At 38.3% G+C, this 22,802-nt stretch overlaps 1 protein-coding gene across 1 annotated transcript in view; it reads right to left on the bottom strand.

Annotated features, from left to right (window-relative positions):
• Positions 1-793: 793 nt before the first annotated feature.
• THSD7B (thrombospondin type 1 domain containing 7B) overlaps positions 794-22,802 on the bottom strand; it is a 496,878-nt gene continuing 474,869 nt past the window's right edge. Inside the window, exon 11 of the mRNA XM_030916925.1 lies at positions 794-927. Coding sequence (XP_030772785.1) covers positions 794-927 — 134 coding nt within the window. The remainder of the gene's footprint in view (positions 928-22,802) is intronic.

Raw genomic sequence — 22,802 nt, forward strand, 5'->3', positions numbered from 1 at the left:
TTATTTTCACAAATCAGTAAAACCCCATAGAGATTGAATTTACTCCCAATACACTTTAAAGTAGCATTTCAATCAGATTTAAAATTGTCAGGTGTTAAAAGGGGGGAAGTTTGTGAGTAAGCAAAGAAACCTCAAGTATTATTTTTATCAATAGTAAACACTAATTTGCCAAGAGGGAATATACAGGGAACATATATAGTTTAAAAGTTATTTATTTTCTTTTTGTAATAAAAAATTTTATGCATAAGTTAAACTTTTTTTTTCTAATTGAATGGTTTCTGAAATTGTGTATCACAAAAATTGAGAACCAAAAACATTTTTAATTAAAATAAACAAGGGAGTACAAATATGCTCTTAATTCTTGACTAAAGATGTTAGGATGAAAACAATAGAATGAAGGTAAGTTACCTCCTGCGTGCGCGCGCGCGTGTGTGTGTGTGTATGTGTGTGTGGTGTGTATTCCTTCTCCCAGCCCCCAGATAACAACCGTAACAACCTCATTCTGAATCTCTTTCGAACATGATCCTGAAAATGGATTGCTTGGTGGCGTAAGTCAAGCAGCTCACTTACGGTCAAACATGCTTCCTTTCCCCCCTGTTAATTAGACTTTCATATTCTCTACTCCTCCCAAATATGTTCCAGATAAGAGGGTAAGAATAGTAAAATATTTGAAGATATGTAAATCCCAGATCCCCTCTTACTTCTTATTTTTCACCAAATGACCATATATTATATGAAAGAAAATAGATTATAATTTGTAGTAGGTCTAATGATAATTTTAAAAGATAACTACTTACCGATATATAGGACACAAGTAGACATCTTCACACTCTCTCTCCTCATATAAGGTATCTGGGCATTCCTGGCCTCCATTGGCTGCTTCTTGGATGATGATTCTGTATCGAGACTGTTTTATTGTGGCATTTCCTGAAGTAAAGGAAAAAGGAAATTAAATAGTGCCCTTTTATGTTGATGTAGATCAAAATCCAGGTAGCAACTGAGAGAGAGATAAAGTAAGCACATGTGGAAAGTCAACCTGGGAATGACAATAACAAGCAAAGACCAAGAGTTAACACTCCATCTTACTTTTATGAAATAAACACACAATACTTAACAATGGTGATTTCAAATATAATTATTTCCCACTGTCTTAATATGTTTAATTAGAATCTACCTTGCCAATGGCATAAAAGTTTTTTGACATGATCAGAGGGGCCCCAGAAGCCCTCTTTGATCTCCAAACAACAGCTGAAATCGCTGGTGTTTTATTGTTAGCAACTCAATCCCTTGAGTAAGGGATTTCTCCATCCAGGCCACTTTTTATAATGCAAACAAAACATACCTATAATAATTAATATATTAGTAACCAATTTATGGATATTAGTTTATTAGATTTCTTATTCTTTATAACCTCATAACCTTATAACCATATGTATATAATTGGAATTTAGGGAAGAGGCACTAAAATTGGGAAAGAACAAAATATTGTTTACTTCAGGGTTTTGCTGAGAAGTAGAAGTATTAATAGGAACATCAACAAAAAAAAAACTGATGCTCACGTTAATGTGTTGAGGCACTCATTTGACAATCTTTAGATGCCTTCTGAATCAACATCAACAACAAAAATCAATTATCATTAAAGTGCCTAGCAACTATTTCAATTGCTATGTGGAAGATAGACTATTTGCACTATAAATACAGACACAAATCTCTGACCTACAGAACTTACAATTAAGCAAGAAGAAAAGGGGCAGACATATACACAACTAGTTAGAAGACACTGCAGTGTGAGCAGTGTCAGAGAGTGACACAGGGTTAGGTAGGTATAGAAGAAACAGAAATCATTTTAGAATTTGGCAACCAAAGAGGGCTCATGAAGGAGACAGATTTTTATCTGCTTTGAGGGCCTTGATGGTTAAATAGAAAAAAATCATATATGCATATATATGAATGAAATCATATATATGCATATACATATGAATGAAATCATATATATGCATATATATATGAATGAAATCATATATATATGCATATATATATGAATGGAGCCATTCAGGCCAAGGAAACACTTTGAAGAAAGGCACTGAGATGTAAGAGTGCAAGGCATTTATTTACAAAGACAGACATGTAATTAACTACATTCAGAAGGAAGGTATGTGAGTATGGCTCTGGGTGTGAGCACATGGGGAAGGTGGGAGAGGGGGAGGAGCACAGTGAGGGTTTTAAAGAGTGGAGAGAAAAGACAGTGTAGGCAAAGATGGAATCAACTGGTAGGTTTGGTATAAATAATGGACCTACCCATATCAAGATGTTAACTTACAGAAAGCCAGTACAATGAAATAAGAATTTATTAAAATTATATATGCATTTTTTAAAAATCATGAATACTAGAAGACTCACAGTGAGAAGCAACTCACCCACTATGAAAGCTTCCTTACTCTCTGTCTTCCTTTTCAGAAGGAACACCTTCAACTGCTTCTGTATTTAATTTTTCTATGGTTACCTCCAAATCTATAAATACTATGCTTATGTCATTACTTCTTGATTTATGAACTTCAGACATTACGTATTGACTTTTTGCAGTAATTGACAATTTACTTTGTACCATCTTTCAATCTTTGATAATGATGTTGCTATTTTTATGCCTCTACTGGTTACTTAATAACCCATATTTTTTTAAGTCCTACCCCTCACTCCTGTCCTCCATCAGACCAGTCACCACAGCTCGGCATAGTCCTCTTGGGTAGAGCTTTCTCCTTGCCACCAACCACCTTCCTGCTACATTAGGTCATGGCTCACAATGTCGTGTCATCAATTTCTCTACTTTTTGGTCTCACCCATTAATGTTCTGTCATCCATAAAGATCTCCCCTCCACTAATGGTCCTCTCCTTTTGTTTTTGAGAAGGAATTAGGGCTTTTAAAATTCCTTTCCTATCATTTTAAATGAGATTCTCAGAAGGAGGAGAGACCAACAACTTCGCACATCTCATGACTTTGAACTGGAAGTTAAGGAGATGTACAGGATCTTTTCCATCTGTTCCCCAAGATCCCCTTTGTCCTGCTTTAACCTGCTTTATACCCATAGGTGGGCTGCATTGGTGGCCCCCTGCCTTATTGGTTTCTGTTTGGCCTTTGCCAATGGAGGGATGGGACACACAAAAGAAAAGAAAAAAAGGGCAAATGAAGAGATAGAGACATGAAGGCATTTATTCCATCAGATTCCATCCTCTGTATTGCCTCAAGTTATCTCCCTACCTCTAACGAAAGCCACAGTTCCTATGGAGTGGCATTTGCTTATAGCTATTAAATACTTTTCTTTCATTCCACTAACTGTTTCTCCCTCCATCAACTTTATGACTCTTAACTTCCACTAGCCCAGATACTAAACCATCATACCCTGTAAGTCTACCTTAACACTTCCTATTCCTTTGTAAATAGTCCCTTCGTTAAATCGTCCTCAGTTGCCCCATTTGAGTGGGCTACCTCTTTCCTGGCAGAACATGCCAATAAAGTCAAAGGAGACATGCTGCTATTTGAAAGAACAGATGTTGTAATTGGCCCCTTTTTAAATGTAGTTAAGGTTCTGTGAGGAGTTCAGAAATAGATGCTTAAAAAGAAAAAGAGGGTTGCCAAGACAGGTCTGCCTCATAATAATATAAAAAGCTATCTTTATTTGGGCGGGAAAAATCTTTTGTAAATAATTATGCCTTTAGGAAAAAGTCTCTTCGCCTACCCCCAATTAATGCCAGTTATACCGTACTATCTCTGTTTAGCCTATACTGTACCGTTTAGCTTTAGAATGTTTACTTGAGTGTGGGTTTGTGTGTATGTGTGTTTTGTCCAAATATTATCTTAGGAGTTTGTAAATAAAGATTGAAAACAATAGAAAAAAAATGAAAGGAATGCCTTCACCTCACACGGAGAGAGAAACCCTAAGGGAGACTACGTATACAGCATGGATCAATACTTCTCCCTTTACACTAAACATGCACATGCACACACCATACACATACGATACACACCACACACTGAAGTAGTCTGTCTTCATGGTGTGACTCCAGGTAAAATAATCTAAAGTTTGAGAAAAATAGTTGCACTGACTTTCATGCCCCACAGATATTCGGGTGGAGGTTGAAAAGGATAGATCATCCAGTGAAAATCAACATTTAGTATCGAAGTAAGATTTTCCAGAGGAGAAACTGATCACCACTGTGCATAAGTGAAGAAAAATGTATGCCTTTGGAGAGAGAGAGAGAGTTAAGGGATGATCCTGAGCTAGAGAAACAACACCAGAGATGTGTGAACTACCTGTTAAGAGTCTTTCTTTCTTTCTTTCTCTTTCTTTCTTTCTTTCTCTTTCTTTTCTTTCTCTCTCTCTCTCTCTTCTTTCTTTCTTTCTTTCTTTCTTTCTTTCTTTCTTCTTTCTTTCTTCCTTTCTTTCTTTCTTTTCTTTCTTTCTCTCTCTCTCTCCCTCCCTCCCTCTCTCTCTCTCTCTTTCCTTGAACTTTGCAATGGACATATATAGCATTCAATTTTAAAGAATTTTCCTCTCCTTATGATGTAAATGCCTCAAATTATGGTCAAACCTATAGCAGAATCCTTTACACACAACAGACTTAAGTGGTGTTGTGGGAAGCTCAAGGGCAGGCGGTGTACACTTGGGATAGAGCAGTCAATGATTTTCTCATTTTTGTCCAAGGCATTTAAACCAGAGCAACTCCAACTTGAATAGGGGCTGGGTAAAATAAGGCTGAGGTCTACTGGGCTGCATTCCCAGATGGTTAAGGCATTCTAAGTCACAGGATGAGATTGGAGGTCAGCATAAGATATAGGTCATAAAGACCTTGCTGATAAAATGGGCTACAGTAAAGAAGCCAGCTAAATCCCACCAAAACCAAGATGGCCACAAGAAAGACCTCTGGTCATCCTCACGGCTACCCTCCAGCCAGCTCCATGACAGTTTACAGATGCCATGGCAACATCAGGAAGTTACCCTACATGGTCTTAAAAGGGGAGGCATGAATAATCCCCACCTTGTTGAGCATATCATCAGGAAATAACCATAAAAATGGGCAATCATCAGCCCTCTGGGCTGCTCTGTCTATGAAGTAGTCATTCTTTTATTCCTTTACTTTCTTAATAAACTTGCTTTCACTTTACTCTATGGACTTGTCCTGAATTCTTTCTTGCATGAGATTTCAATGATAGACTGCATTATGAAAATGTGGCACATATACACCATGGAATACTATGCAGCCATAAAAAAGGATCAGTTCATGTCCTTTGCAGGGACATGGATGAAGCTGGAAACCATCATTCTCAGCAAACTAACACAAGGACAGAAAACTAAATACCACATGTTCTCACTCATAGGTGAGAACTGAACAATGAGAACACTTGGACATGGGGTGAGGAACATCACACACCAGGGCCTGTCGAGGGGTGAGGGCCTGGGGGAGGGATAGCATTAGGAGAAATACCTAATATAAATTATGAGTTGATGGGTGCAGCAAACCAACATGGCATATGTATACCTGTGTAACAAACCTGCATGTTGTGCATATGTACCCTAGAGCTTAAATTAAATAAATAAAACAAAATAAAATAAAAAATCATCTCTTACGGTCTGGATCCATATCCCTTTCCTGTAAAAATTTCACTTCATTTTGAAGCCAGCATGAGGGCTGTATCAAGGGAGAACAATAATTCCAGAAATCCAAAAGGTAACTAGCAACAAAAGAAGTGGAGTCTGAGGCAGCCTCCAGTATCATGATTTGAAGCCAGATAAGAGAAGATGGGGAAAGGCCAAGTAGTAGCTCTCAGAGTGATGTCAAACAACACCTCCTTTTCCATTGAATACTGAAGAAAAAGTGATTTGGGGAAGTAGCTATAGAGAGGGGAGGATCGTGGCTTTGCCACTGGACTACATTTAGATCACCTATGTGTGTAAAACATATTAAATGTTTCTAGGAATTACCATCTTAATCTACGTCAGATCCACGTCTGGGCATTTTACGTATGCATATGCTACCTTATTTTATTATTATCACTTCTTATCATTATTCCCTTTTTACAGGTAAGAAAATGAAGGGTGGAAGAAGTAAATAATTTCCCAAAAATCACCTAGCTAGAGTTAAAACTGTGCTAGGCAGACATTTAGGCCCATGATATTTCCACTAAAAGAGACTTTATAGTATGATGAAGGGAAAGAGAGAGCATTCGGGGGTAGGGGTGTGGGGGGAGGTGGTTTACATCACTGTCCTTCTGTTATTCTAAAGGAATACTTATTCCCTTCTAAGCAATTTTTCAATAGCACTCGCTTACAGAAGATTTCAGTGCTAAAAAAGTGCCATGTTTGTAAGCTTTTGTGAGTGATGTTTCCGACCTCATTAGGCTTATGAAAAATAACAATAAATTTAAGTGCCTGTTTGCCAACATTAACAATTGCTCAAGCATGATTATGACTAATAACTAGTTTAAATTCAGTTTCGATTTATGCATATTTTATTATCACTAAGTCATCAGGTATAATTAAAGTTGCTATTAATTATAGTCAAAAGAAGTAACATTTAGAGAAGATGGTGACTCAAAGATTAAGAAACATATTTATCATAGAAAGCATATGAATGGGCTACAAACATTAAGAGATGTTTATAGATTCTTTGTGAAGGTCTACACTCGTCTTTTCCAGAAAGATGATATAGCAAAGAGAGAAGAAACGAGTATGTAAAGAGACCCTTTGGGTGATTTGCAGCTAGGTAGGCTGGAGCACATCACACTGAATTAGTGTCATGAATGCTGAGCCCTGATGTCAGGGTTATTCGATTAATGAGTTAAAATAAAGAACTGACTCACTAAGTTTCCAACTAATCTAAAATGTAAGAGTAGAGGGACAGCAAATAGATAGTAGAACAGGAGTGAACACAGGCACTGGCTGATGGGAGAGGCAGGGTTGGAGACGAATGTGTGGCCAGGAAATTGGGGGCACTGCTAGAGGCAAGCGTAGGTGCAGAGTAGATGAAGGATAGTCATGTACCAGCAGTGCGTGGCAGTTAATCTAGCAGCAACTTGCAGAATTATAAGAGATTTTAAAAATTAACCTTTAGAGGTTCCCCTTGTTTCTCAAATATTTCTATTACTCATTAAGTATCAGTGGTCTATTACGCTTCACAGCACCACTACTGTTCCAGGCCTACCACTTTATAACTCCTGGTTCTCACTCTGAAGTTCTCTTTCCTCCTCTTCACTTATATATACAACTTACCACTCAAAAACAAAACTGAACCCATCCTGGTGATTCCTCTCTCACAAAGATTGAAGCAAAAGGATGACACCAATGCTTTTGAAGATTAATATCACATTAACAGTTTCACATTAAATACTTCCTAGGGTTGAGTTGCAACCCTAACACCTGTTAGACTTTAGGTTATTTCTTTGACCTTGCTAAGCCTCAACTTCCTAAGTTGTAAAACAGGCCAGCTAAGTTTCTAGGATTACATGAGATACTGCATGGGATGCGTGTACACCTTGCCACGTACAAGGAATTTTCTCTAGCATAATGGGAGTTCATGAAAGAAAAGAAAGATTTTAAAAAATAGAAGAAAAGTTTCAATAGTTAAATTTTCTGTAATTTAGACAAAGAAAAAAAAGTGACAAACCAGCTTTCCATTCGGAACTGAGTCTCATTCCTGTTTTGTACATCTAGGAGCAGACAATGAATGGCTTAAAACCATTCCATGTTCCTGGTAAATCAAACTACAATTGCAAGGCAATTAGTACCTACAACTATGTTCTCATATTATTGGAGAGGAATGACTAGGATGGTCAAACATTCTGCTCTCTCGGGGCAATTTTAGCTAATACCTATTATCCTAGCTTAAATAATAATAACTCCTCCATTCACTCTCATAAATGTCTTGGTTTGTATGAAACATTATATGATCATTCAAAAGACTATCACCCCCATGTGCATGTATAATAAGAAACATGTACATTTTATTTCTAATTCCAGCATAGGATTGCATTTCAAATGTGTGGAAAAAGTAGACTGACTGCACTGCTATTCTTAAAATTATCTACACAACAGGATCACTGGACCTTTTCATTTCTTGATACAGAATTCTGCTGGCATCGTTCAAACATTCGAAGGAGGTTTTTTTGTGTCCCTCAACAAACTTGTTTGTGAAACACTGAATTAAAATTTAATGGGAAGAGAGTATAAGACTTACCTCAAAATAACCATAGCTACTCTGTATGTGTTACTATAGCAGAAACATCACAAATGGATGCTATAAAACTGAAGAGACTTAGCATTTATTCAAGAAGGAGCATTAATATGAGGAGAAAACAACTTGGACTTGGAAAAAATTCCAAATTGTCATTGAGAAGGTTGTTTCTGGCTGGGCGCAGTGGCTCACGCCTGTAATCCCAGCACTTCGGGAGGCTGAGGTGGGTGGATCATGAGGTCAGGAGATTGAGACCATCCTGGTTGACAAGGCGAAACCCTGTCTCTACTAAAAATACACAAAATTAGTCAGACGTAGTGGTGGGCACCTGTAGTCCCAGCTACTCAGGAGGCTGAGGCAGGAGAATGGCATGAACCTGGGAGGCAGAGCTTGCAGTGAGCCGAGATTGTGCCACTGCACTCCAGCCTGGGCAACAGGGCGAGACTCCATCTCAAAAACAAACAAACAAACAAACAAAAAAAACAAAAACAAAAAGAAGTCTGTTTCTAAGTCAATACTAGTGACAGACAAAGATGGCAGTACAATATTAGGCAGCCTGTTTATTCACCTTTAAATCTGTGACTCTGAGTTATCAGAGTGAAACATTTACCATATACAGTGCTGTCATCATTAATAAATATTTGTGAGGTACCTGCTATATGTAGGCAACTCAACTAGGTGCTGGTGTTATGCTGAAATGTACATACATGCATTATTAAATCTACCCAGTGCAGCAGAAGTGAAACTTGACAGATAGATAATAACGTAAAAGATCTCTTTAGTTTTATAGGAGTTCAGAAACGATAATATGAACTTTGTATTTATTATCCAAATCCATCAATGTTCTCTCTTTGTTCAAGGAGAAATGCAGGCTTAAGTGGTTAAAAAAAATGCAAGGCCCTAGTAGAACTATGAGTAGGAAGGTTTTATATACTTCCTTCCTATTCATCTTGGTGTTCCATATATAGAGCAGATACATCAACAGCAGCATCTTCCCCTAAAATTCCCTCCCAGCTTAAATCTTGAAGTACTTCAAAATGAACACTGAGCTAAAGATTCTATCTATCTATATATAAATGAAATTAGGCAAAATTGCAAAGCTTTTCTGTTAAACTTTCCAGGAATGTTAAAAATAAGCTTCAGGGTATCCATATACTTCTTTCATTTTGAAATACTGCCTGAAAAAAAATGTACTCTATATTCTTAAATTTTTATAATCATCATTCATTTTGCAACAGAAGCCAAATTCAATGGATCTGACAACAGACAAGACCTTCAGGGCTCTGATTTCTAATCCCAGCTCATTACTGAATTGCTATATGACCTTGGGCAAGGCATTTAACCTTTCAGAACTTCAATTTTCTTACTTGTCCTATGTGGGTAATACTGCTGAGACAATTCACAGGATAGCTGCTAGGAATGCTTAATTAAGTGGGATTTAAAGTTTTTTTCAAATGCTATATATATGTGTATGTGTATATATTATATATATATATATATATATATATATATATATATATAGTGAACTTGAAATTTTTTTATATGAAAGCCCTTTGTATAGACTTAAGAAAGAGCAATTCATGTTTATATCTGCACAAACTATCCAGGATAAGAGTCAAGGCAAATATAAACTTCCTGTAGTAGACACAACACACTCAGAAGCCCAGGCCATAGTTCTAATTTCCAGGGACTCCTTCCAATATCCTCGGCTTTCTATCCCCAACCACTGCTGTTCTTAAAACATATCCAATTTAGAGAGAACTAATCTTATCAAATAGTGACCCACTTTGAGTCTGCCCTTCCTTAGTCTCTACATATCACAACTGAAGTCATCCATAGCTGATCTCCTTGTGTTTAATTCCAGCTGCATATCAGAATCTCAGGGATGCTTTCTCAAATTCCTAGTGCCCCACCCTCCTCTCAGAAACCCAAACTAATTAAATGACAATCCCTGATGGGTGGAGCTCAAGTATTAGCATGTTTTAAAAAATTCCCAGGGAGGAGAACCACCAATTTAGCACAATTAAAGGAGAGTTTCTTATGTATCCAATATGTAAAACAGGAAAAAGACCATACAGCATGCTTAGCCATGCAATAGAAAACAAATGAACACTAGCTAAACCACTACTGCTCTCAACCCATTTAAAAAACGCGACCTGCCCTCTAGCTAAGTCCATCATAATGGGTATAATTGGAAATGTGCAGTATAAACAAGGAAGGTTAATAACAACATCTATAATGATAAGTTGCACTTGTCTTTTCTTCCTGTCAATGTGTTATGAAATGGACAGGGATTTATTTATTTATTTATTTATTTATTTATTTATTTATTTATTTCCCAAATCCTGACCCCTTTCATTTTAGCAGAGGAAGTGACTGCACCTGCTTGTTACAACAGGGTCCCCTAATGTGTTGCATTCCATCAGCATTAAGACTGAAATACACTGAAACGCCATACTATGTGGGATATAGACAGGTTTTGATGGGTACAAATGTCATCTAAGATATAAGCTGAAAAAATACTGCTGGAATTGAAGCTGAAGATGCTGTCATCATTGTTAGGCATGAATATTGAACTATCTATCTGAAAACTGCTTTAAAACAATTCATGTTGCCCCACTCTATAAAAGCTTTATGTCCTTAAGAATGCTATTCAGGCCGACCATTGTGCTGATAGCTTGAGAGAGAAGCTAGCAGAGTGAGGACACGACTCAGAAAGGGCACAGATAGCGCCACTAGGTCCCTGCATCCTCAGCTCTCACAGGACGGTGAAGTGTATCACTGGACCATTTGCTGTTAGGGAGTTGGCCATGTTCTGCCCATCACTCACTATGGCTCAAACACAAAAATCCTGGGCTTTTTTTTTTTCTTTCTGACAAACTTTTCTCAATGTCCCTTCCGTGATGGGTCTATATGGAAACTGTCAGACCTCTGAGCCCAAGCCAAGCCATCGCATCCCCTGTGACTTGCATGTATATGCCCAGATGGCCTGAAATAACTGAAGAATCACGAAAGAAGTGCAAATGCCCTGCCCCCACCTTAACTGATGACATTCCACCACAAAAGAAGTGAAAATGGCCAGTCCTTGCCTTAAGTGATGACATTACCTTGTGAAAATCCTTTTCCTGGCTCATCCTGGCTCAAAAAGCTCCCCCACTGAGCACCCTGTGACCCCCACTCATGCCACCACAGAATAACTCCCCTTTGACTGCAATTTTCCTTTACCTACCCAAATCCTATAAAACGGCCCCACCCTTATCTCCCTTCACTGACTCTATTTTCGGACTCAGCCCGCCTGCACCCAGGTGATTAAAAAGTTTTATTGCTCACACAAAGCCTGCTTGGTGGTCTTTTCATACGGACGCTCATGATAGAAACATTGGTTTTCCTAAATGTTAAGGTGAGGGAAATTACTCAGACATTAAATAAATAATTAAATATTAAATATCAGTTGTGATATTAAAAATTTTGTTTTGGAGGTGGTTGTAAAACATGACTAAGGAAAAATAACTCTGTGAATACAAACTAATTAAAATTAGGCTTTTCATTTTTAACCATATATTTTAGCGCAAGGTAGACAAACACTCTTAATTACCTCTTTTATGCATAAGGTACATGTTAATGCTTGTATTGCTGTCATTACTTTTGCAGTGTCAACATGGTCACTAGCGTTCAAAATTTCTCTTTTGGCTTTGTGTTGATGAAATAATGTGACTTTTTAGAATTAGTAAACCTGGAGCCCAAGGTCTGTGAACCTAGAAAAATTACTTCTCTCTCAGTACCTCAAAGGGCAATAATAAGAACATTTTATTTGAGGGCTTTGAAGAAGAATAATCAGGTAATGAAATATCAAGTAGCTAGTTCAGGGTTTGGCATCTAGTCAGCATGTAAAAATGTTAGTTGGGAGACAGGTCAGCATGCAGGAGAGGTTAAGCATATTTCTTCTTTCTTCTTCTAGATGACCCCTGTACTTCCTTTGAGACTGAGCAGAGGGTCACCACTTTCAAGAAGTCTTTTCCACCCTCACCTAAGCAGCCTTCTTCTCATGTTCCTAAACCTCCACAAAGAACTCTGTTGCATCCCGTTGTCTTTTTGACTACCTGTCTTTGAACAGTGAGCCTGTGTTGACACTGTAGTGCTTAAAGTCTAGTAAGGGCCAGGCGAGGTGGCTTACACCTGTAATCTCAGCACTTTGCAAGGCTGAGGTGGCAGGATTGCTGAAGCCCATGAGTTTGAGACCAGCCTAGGCAACATAGCAAGACCCCCATATATACAAAATCAAATACATAAAAATAAAATAAAATAAACCTGGTAGGCATTAATAAATAATTGTTGAACAAATAAAAGAATGAATGAGTGAAAAAAAATGACTGAATTACCATATAGTCATTTAAAACACATTTTTCTTCTGAATGAGAAGATGGAGACATTAGCTTCCAACAATATAGGAAACTGCATGTCTAGAGAACCTTTCCTGAAAGGTTTGTTTATTTATTTATTTATTGAGACAGGGTCTCACTCTGTCACCTAGGCTGGAATGCAGTGGCAAGATCATAACTCACTGCATCCTCAACTTCCTAGGCTCAAGCAATCCTCCCACCTCAGCCTCCAGAGTAGCTGGTACTACAGGAGTGTGCCACTGCATCTGCCTAATCATTATTTGTTTTTTGTAGGACAAGGTTGCCCTTTGTTGTCCAGGCTCATCTCCAACTCCAGGGCTCAAGGAATCCTCCCACCTTGGCCTCCCGAAGTGCTGGAATTACAGGCATGAACTACCACGCCTGGCCAATTTTTACCTTTTTAAGAAATGTTTAAACAAATCAAATGAACCCAGAGTTCACATATGCCAGCTTCCATAACCATCAGTATATGACCTACCTTGTTTCATCTATACCCATGCCACACACTACGCAGATTACTTTAAAAAAATTCAGAAAGCACAGTATTTACATGCAAATATTTCAGAATATATTTAAAAGACAATAACTTTTTAAAACTTTTTAATATCAGAGTAATATACATACTTATACAAATTCTCTTAAAATACTAATGAATACCCAATCATTATTTGGGCTATAATTTGTTGATATGTCCTGTAAGTTCCTTCTCCTTTTACTTTTGTTTCCCTTTCAATTCTCTTTGAAATGTTTTTAAAGTGTTTTATAAATCCATGCCTAAAAAAGCATTAAAGTCAGAAGACAGTTTGAAGCACTGGCCCTTGGGAAAATTTCTCCGTCACTGATGATGAGAGCCTGGGATTTACTTGATAAATCCGGAAAGAGGAGTCAAAACCTACAATCTCCAACACACACACATACACACAAACACACGCACACACAAATAAAGAAAGCCCAAGATGAGAACTATTTATAGGTGCTTTGAGTTCTAGAAGAAGAATATTGAAATATTCTAAAGAGAGGATACCATTCTAGAAATTGAAGCTATGACCAAACAAAATAAATTATTCCTGATTTCAAGGACTTTTCATTCTAGTAGAGGGAGAAAGGCAATTTGAAAATAAATAAGCTAAACATTTAGTGTTTCATATAGTAATTAAATACTGTGCAAAAAAATACTGTGCCAAGCAGCAAAAGGAACTAGCATCAGAGTGAACAGGCAACATACAGAATGGGAGAAAATTTTTGCAATCTACCCAACTGACAAAAGTCTAATATCCAGAATCTACAAGCAATGTAAACAAATTTAGAAGAAAAAAACCCCATCAAAAAGTGGGCAAAGGATATAAACAGACCCTTGTCAAAAGGACATTTATGTGGCCAACAAACATATAAAAAAAGCTCATCATCACTGATCATTAGAGAAATGCAAATCAAAGCCATAATGAGATATCACCTCATGCCAGTCAGAATGGCAATTATTAAAGTCAAGAAACAATAGATACTGGCTAGGCTGTGGAGAGACAGGAATGCTTTTACACTGTTGATGGGAGTGTAAACTAGTTCAACCATTGTGTAAAACAGTGTGGTGATTCCTTAAGGATCTAGAACCAGAAATACCATTTGACCCAGCAATCCTATTACTGGGTATATACCCAAAGGATTATACATCATTCTACTATAAAGACACATGCACATGTATGTTTATTACAGCACTATTTACACTAGCAAAGACTTGGAAACAACCCAAATGCCCATCAATGATAGACTGGTGAAAGAAAATGTGGCACATATACACCACGGAATACTATGCAGTCATAAAAAGGAATGATATCATGTCCTTTGCAGGGACATGGATGAAGCCAGAAGTCATCACTCTTAGCAAACTAACACAGGAACAGAAGACCAAACACCACATGTTCTCACTCATAAGTGGGAGTTGAACAAAGAGAACCCATGGACACAGGGAGGGGAACAACACGCACTGGGGCCTGTCGGGGGGTGGGGGGGACATGGGAAGGAGGGCATTAGGACAAATACCGATGAATGTGGGGTTTAAAACCTAGATGATGGGTTGATGGGTTCAGCAAACCACCATGGCACATATATACCTACGTAACAAACCTGCACATTCTGCACATGTATCCTGGAACTTAAAATAAAAAAAAAGAAATACTGTGCAGAAAAAAAAATTTAAAAAGGAGCATGGCATGCGTGCCTGTGTGTATCTTTCCATGTGTGCCTGTGACGGGTAGGGGGCAGGGGAGTGGTAGCAGGAGAGAAGGTTTTGCAATTTTAAATTTCAAAATCTTCAATGAGAAGGGAATATTTGAGTAAGAACTTGAAGGAGGTAGGGGGTCATCTAATGTAGTATCTTGGGAAGGACAAGTCAAGGCAGAGCTGATAGATACTATGCGCCAAGGCCCAGAGTCAAATTCCAGACAGAGCAACAGCACAGGTGTGGCTGGATCATTGAGAGAAAATGAGAGGAAAAGAGGGCCACTTCCTCCCGCCACACACACACAAAATTGGATTTCTACCTGGAACCATATTAAAAATAAATTAGTAAAGACTTTGATGTAAAAATTTCAGAAGAAAAATATAGGCTAATATCTTTGTATTTTTACGATAAAAAAGGATTTTAAAACATAAAATATAAAAGCCATAACATAGTTGGATAAATTCAACTACATTAATATTAAGTATTTCTCTTCCCCAAATGACAAGCTTCATTCTGAATGGGGATAATTTTACTGCATGTAACCACAAAAGTTTAATATGGAGAATATACTCTTCAAAACAATAAGAAAAACAATTCAACCACGTGAGTCACTTACCAAGTGCTTTACGTGAATCAACTCACACAGTCCTCATGAGAATCTATAACAATTACTCTTGTCATTCCCATTCTGCAGGTAAGAAACTGGAGACACAGAGAGCTTCTGTTCCTCACGCAAGGTCCCAGTAAGTGGTTGAGAGGGTTTGGAACCCAAGCAATCTGGGTCCAGAGTGTGCATTCTGCTTTGCTGGCTGTCACAAAAATGAACCTCTCCCTGGTCCTATTCCCTCCAATTCTTAGATGTTCTCAGCTGAAGAAATGCAATCCAATAAAATAATCTGGGTTAATGGCAACCCTTCCCAGAAATTAAAACTCAAAGCCAGTTAGGATCTTAGCCTGTAGAGAAAGGCAATAAAGACCGGGGCCAGCATCACGAATGGGCAGGTGATCTGTGCAGGCTCAGGGGTGGTTTAGGGCTCTGTGACAACAGTCCCAAAATTCTCAATAATTTTTTGAACACTGAACTCCACATTTTCCCATTTTGCACAGGACCCTCATATTTTGTCACTGATCCTGATAAGAAGAGATGGGAATGTGGGGACTTTGTGAGATACCCTGGATCTTTGGAAGCATTTTACTCCTTCAAAGCTTACACGCAGGAGAGGTGACTAAAAAGGATGTGTGCCTTGCTGAAATCCAGCCGATTGCTTACTATTGTTTCTATTAAATCCCCTGAGCAGGGAAGAGTGTTTGCATAATCATCCAGTTATGTGAATTACACAGGATGAATGGATGAAAAATGGAGTGCACTCCAGGTCATGATGACATGCTATTAAACAATATTGAGTTATGATAATTCGTATGCTTATCTACTGCTATGGTTTCAATATTTGCCCCCTCCAAAACTCATGGCAAACGTGAATCCCCTATGTGGCAGAAGTGAGAGGTGGCTCCTTTAAGAGGTGACTGGATTTTATTTATGGATTAATGGGATTATGGATCATGGGAGTGGGACCGGTGGCTTTATAAGCTGACAAAGCAAGACCTAAGCTCATGTGATCAGCCCTTCATCGTGTGATGCCCTGTGTCACCTTGGAACTCTGCCGACTCTCCACGAGCAAGAAGGCTCTCACCAAATGCACACCCTCAACCTTGAACTTCCCAGCCTCCAGAACTGTAAGAAATAAGTTTTATTTCTTTATAAGTTACCTGGTTTCAAGTGTTTTGTTATAAGTAATAGAAAACAGATGAAGATAACTTCAATTCCCCTTTTCTATTCAAGAACATATTTTCCTCATTTCTTGCCCAGATAATTGAATGGTCCCCTAATTTTTGCACTGGTTTCCAATGTCGTCTCACCTCATTATTTCCTATCCTATTTTCTTTTCCTAAAACATAAATGTGATTTTTATCACACCTATCGTTAAAATTTAAATTCCACCAGAATTCCAGATAAGATACAAACTCTGTAGAAGTCTTCACGAGCGGGTACCTGCATATCTCTTTATTTTTTATCATTCCCCCATATGGGTTGTGTATCTCAAGCATCATTAGCCACCTGCAATTCATTCAATTACAAAGTACCCCCACACAGCCAAGCTTCTGCACACCTATCTCCTCTGCTACTTACTACTTGTAAACATCTATCCCATGTTGACCTGGTAACTCCTGATCTACTCAATTTCACCTTCTCAGTCACATCCTCCCCAATGACAGGACTCCCTTCTCTCTGGCTCCATAATTTCCTGTACCCATTCCTGTTATAGAAAACATGTGTTTGCATGCCTGAATTTCTATTTAAGTGCTCCGTGATAAAAGTAACCTCATTTTATTCATCTTAATGTAAGTAGCAGTTGGCATAAATCTTGGTATATAGTAAGCCCTAGAAAAAGGTTTACTGACTCATCCATTATCATTCATTCAACAAATATTTAGGCACTTACTTTGTGGTAGCCACCATTCAACATGTTTCAGCAGAGAACAAGACATGGAACTTCCATTCTAGTTGGGATAACGATAATTGCTGTGAGAAAATAATATAGAGTAATGAAGAAGAAAAAACAAAAACAGGGAGAAGGGATTTTTAAATAGGGTAGTCAGAGACGGACTCTCTGAGGCAATGGCATTTGAACTGAAAACAAAGTGCTGAATAAAAGCACCCAAGGGTCAGGCACCACTAGAGGCCAGGAGTTTGAGACCATCCTGGGCAACATAGAGAGACCGTACCTCTAAAAACATAAAAACAATTAATCAGGCGTGGTGGCACGCACCTGTAGTCCCAGCTGCTCAGGAGGCTTAAGCCGAGGAGTTCAAGACTGCAGCGAGCTATGACTGCATCATTGTACTCCATTAGGTGACAAAGCCAGACCCTGTTTCTTAAAAAATGAAAAGTTTTAAAAAGGCACCCAGGCAAAATGCTAGGAGAAGAGATTCCCAGAAAGAGGGAGCAGCGAGTGAAAGTCTGAATGAGATGGAAAAAAGCTTGGCCAGAAAGGAGGCCAACACAGCTAGAAGGAAGTAAAGGAGGCAGTAGAAGGTATTAGGGTGAGAGTTTGCCAAGTCACACAGCACCAGACAGCAAGGGTGGAGTCCTCTTAATGAGGTCTTGCATGTGAAGGGAGATCCACTTCCATAGTAGTTCTTGTGCCTCAACCCTCTACACCTCCCTCACCTACATCTCCTGTGGAGATGTAAATCATGACTTTGGCAACAAGAAACTGACATGTTTCTTGTTATGATATCCTCTCTCCTTTTCTTTCTTGGGATTCATCTGCTCAGAAAATGCACATATTCTTCTGTCTTCTCAGCTGTGCTCACCCAAGGAGAACGTTTTGCTATTCAACATAGGCTGTGGCCAGGTAGGAAAGCCTGTCTAATTCTGGGGTTGAGAAGAAGCTGATATTTTTATCTCTCTCTGCTTTGATTAACTCTCAGTTGTTTCTGATTTTGGGTAGAAGGAAAGATAGGAAAAGATGGAATTCTTCAAGGTTCAAGACCATATATGACCTTGTCGGTCATATATAATGTATATAATGTTATTTTATATTCTTGCAATGTTTACATTCTTGCAATGTTACATTGCATGTTTACATTGCAAAAATGTAAGATAACATTATACACAAGCAGGTCATAATGTTTAAATATTAAACATTATTATTGTTCCACTGTGAGAGCCCCCCACTCTTTCTCTGTCACGACATATACACATACACAAGCACACACATACACACTCACATAAACATACACAGCGCTAAGTATCTTCTGCTGATAAAATTCATAATGTTTATGGCTTGAGCTTAAATAGTCATGAATCCTACAACTTACTTGGGGTAGAAAAAAATACATAATGGAGAAAATTATCACACACTGAGCAATTGTTGCTGAGCTAGTCTCTTTGCATGGGATGAGAAAATCCTATGAAGTTAAGCTGTCTTACAGATATTACATGTTATATCTATGTTACACATCAGCATATAGTTTCAGAGATGTTAAAATTCAAACCACCACGAAAAAGTGACAATAGCAAGAGTCCACCAGAAGTCTGTTAGATTCCAAAAAAGGTCAAGCTCTTCCCAGTACCCATGAACAAATAAGACAGAAGCTTAAGACAGAATATAATTCAGTGCAAAACTAAATATGATCAAACATCCACTCAAAACCATTGTGGTCATTCAGCAATGAGAGAGGATATTGCTGGCTCAATTTAGAAATTAACACACTTGCCACAGAACTTGTCACCACATTCATGTGACCTGTATTCCTACTCTGGTTATCCATAAGGTCTGAAAATACAATACGACAGACATATTTTAGATATCAGCAAATTAAATTTAACTTGGAAAGATTTCAAAAGGCAGACAGCCTATCATTCCTAGCATACTTATTTTTGGATATTTTATTTCTTATCATTGAAAACATAACATTCAAGAGATATTCTATATGAACCATCTATATGTAGCAACTTAATTTCAAAACAATTTCAAGAGATTCACAGACCATCAGGGCTGATTTTTCTACTAGGGGACACTTAAAAGTTGTTTGTCTAAACCATGAACAATCTATTTCACTTAATGATAAAATTTAATAGTTTCTTGATTTTTAACCATACATAAATTATTTGATGTTTTTATAAAACCTGAAGTTTCAAATTGACATATTGAGATCCTAATGTTTAACTCCACCTCTAATTCTAGGCTTTGCTACAGTAACATAAATTAAACACTTTATAAATCTACCATCATATTAGCTAACCCAGTGAGTCAAATACCTCCGGAAATCACACTCTAATTTAGAAATCACATTGAAATGGGACCAAAGCCAAGGAAGCAAAAAATAACTAATTTATTCTTTTTAATTGTAGAAGATTATTTAATAAACTGAAGGAAACACTCCACGTAAATCAAAGCTAATTTATTCAATTTCTTCATAGGAAGTACATCAAAAGACTAAAAATATACTTCTAATTAGAATAGGTACCCTGGTTTCTGTAAAATAACTCATTTACCTCTATAGACAAATAAGAATCATATTATATCGTCTGCGGAGAATTCTACAGATATGAGAATGAAACCAGCCAGAAGAAAAAGCATTTTGCAAAGAAAGAACACTCACATTCAAGGAAACACAGATTTTTGCCACCAATGCTAACAATAAATCATTTTAAACATCCATGTGCCATAGGATTTATTTATGGTAACATAACTTGGCTGTTCCATGAAGGAAATTAAGAGCACTTTAAAGTCACTATTAGATATAAACTAAGACAGCATAGTATTGTATTTCAGGTGTAAAGAACAGAACTCCACACACCAAACCTACATTTGCTTATTTTTCTGCTTTTTAAATTTATTTTGTTTTCTTTGATACTTTGGTTTATTTTATTTTATTTTATTTTATTTTATTTTATTTTATTTTATTTTATTTTATTTTATTTTTTTTTTGAGACGGAGTCTTGCTCTGCCGCCCAGGCTGGAGTGCAGTGGCCGGCTCTCAGCTCACTGCAAGCTCCGCCTCCCGGGTTCAAGCCATTCTCCTGTCTCAGCCTCCCGAGTAGCAGGGACTACAGACGCCCGCCTCGTCGCCCGGCTAGTTTTTTTTTGTATTTTTTAGTAGAGACGGGGTTTCACCATATTAGCCAGGATGGTCTCGATCTCCTGACCTCGTGATCCGCCCGTCTCGGCCTCCCAAAGTGCTGGGATTACAGGCTTGAGCCACCGCGCCCGGCCTGGTTTATTTTTTATAAGACAACCAAGACAGCACTGTTTATCATAGACCACTGATAGGAATCGTTGCCAAGCCATTTCGGTCAGAATGCAAGTACACACAGACTGCATATTTTGCTTGTTTGAAGTAAAACATCGCTCAGATCATACTCAGAGTGAGTAATATCAGACTCAGATCATACTCAGAGTGAGTACCTCATTCTGCCAGTTTCTATTCCACATGAAGGTGTTATTCTACTGCATTTCTATTCTCTGGAGCTTCATTTTCCTTTTCTGTATTTCTACCTAATCCACAACAGCCCTTTTCCCAAAGCAAAGCTGTGAAGTGAAAAAAAAAGCAAGCCTTTTCAATTGGAAACATGCTAGCCTCTTCCAATACTTTAGCACCCAGAGTGTAACTGGTAGAAGGCACAAGAGAGGGATGAGCCAGGTTCTGAATTCCTTCTGAAAAGCAGAGCTTGAGCCAGTTGGAGAGGCCAACCTCACTGCGGAACACCACAAGCCCTCTCCCGAGGGATGCTCCTGCATCAGTCCCTGCCGCCTTTGTACATCACTGTCCCTTCCCCTTCCACATGAGTCTCTGGCCTCAGGGGCTGCTCCAACAGGCTTCTGAGTCACTGAGGGAACTTGGCACAAAAATATTATGCAAACCGGGGTCAGGCACAGTGGCTCACACCTGTAATCCCAGCACTTCAGAAGGCTGAGGTGGAAGGACAGTAAAAGGAGTTCCAAACAAGCCTGGGCAACATGGTGAGATCCCATCTCTACAAATAAATAAATAAATAAATAAATAAATAAATAAATAAATAAATAAAGGGCCAGGCATGGTGGCCCATGCCTGTAATTCCAACACTTCCAGCATTACTTCCAGCTGTAATCTAAGCTGTAATTCCAGCATTTATAGTTTCCATCACACCCATAGGGTTTTTTTTCTTACATCTAGACATCTGCCAGATCTGTTATAAATTCCCATCAAGCCCCCCACCTCTTTTTTTTTTTTTTTTTTTTTTTTTTTTGAGATGGAGTCTCACTCTGTCGCCCAGGCTGGAGTGCAGTGGCATAATTTCAGCTCACTGGAACCTCTGCCTCCTGGGTTCAAGCAATTCTCCTGACTCAGCCTCACGAGTAGCTGGGACTACAGGTGCATGCTACCACGTCTGGCTAACTTTTTGTATTTTTAGTAGAGACGCGGTTTCTCCGTGTTAGCCAGGATGGTCTCGAACTCTTGACTTCGTGATCCACCCACCTTGGCCTCCCAAAGTGCTGGATTACAGGCGTGAGCCACCGCATCCAGCCAAACCCCCTTCGACCTAATGTAGCTTAAAGGCCTTTGTTCCTTAAAAACTAAAATAGAGTCAATTAAAACAACACAGTAGGTGCTTGTCATACATTTCTTAAACATTCTGTTGGTCTATGGTTACATCCAATGCTTCTCGAATACAGTGGTTTTCAAACTGTAGTCTTAGAATCACTAAGTTAATTTAAAAATGCAGATTTTTAGGCCCCAGTTCCAACTTCAAAACCAGAATCTGTTAGGGTGCTAGCAAGCATACCACACAGATCTGAGCTGAAGGTTTGTGGACCACATTTTCAGAAACCTGTTCAATTATTTTAAGTTTTACCCACGGGTCAGTCTAGGCCACTAAAAGATTGCACATGACTACAATTTTGTATTTCACCTTATATATGGCCTTAGGTTTTTATCAAGAAAGAAACCCTATCAGACAGTGCATTGCATTTCCCATAACCATATGGTTGAAAACAGTAACTACTACTGTTTTTGAACTACTACTGACTTTGAAGCACCAGTGGGAAATGACTTTAAGAAATCAGCTATTCACCCCTTCTCTACTAAAAATTCACCCTGTCTCTACAAAAAAATTAGCCAGGTGTGGTGTCAGGCACTTGTAGTCCCAGCTACTCCGGAGGCTGAAGCAGGAAAATGGCATGAACTCGGGAGGCGGAGCTTGCAGTGAGCCGAGATTGCGCCACTGCACTCCAGCCTGGGCGACAGAGCGAGACTCCGTCTCAAAACAAGAAAAGAAAAAAAAAAAGAAAGAAAAGAAATTAGCAATTCAATAGACTTTGCTTCCCTGAGATATATTCATACAACTTCATTACAGATAATAGACTGATAGACAAATGAACAAATAAGTACACAAAAAATAAATAAAAATG

The sequence above is a fragment of the Rhinopithecus roxellana genome, chromosome 14 (genome assembly GCF_007565055.1).
Source record: "Rhinopithecus roxellana isolate Shanxi Qingling chromosome 14, ASM756505v1, whole genome shotgun sequence".
NCBI lineage: Eukaryota > Metazoa > Chordata > Mammalia > Primates > Cercopithecidae > Rhinopithecus > Rhinopithecus roxellana.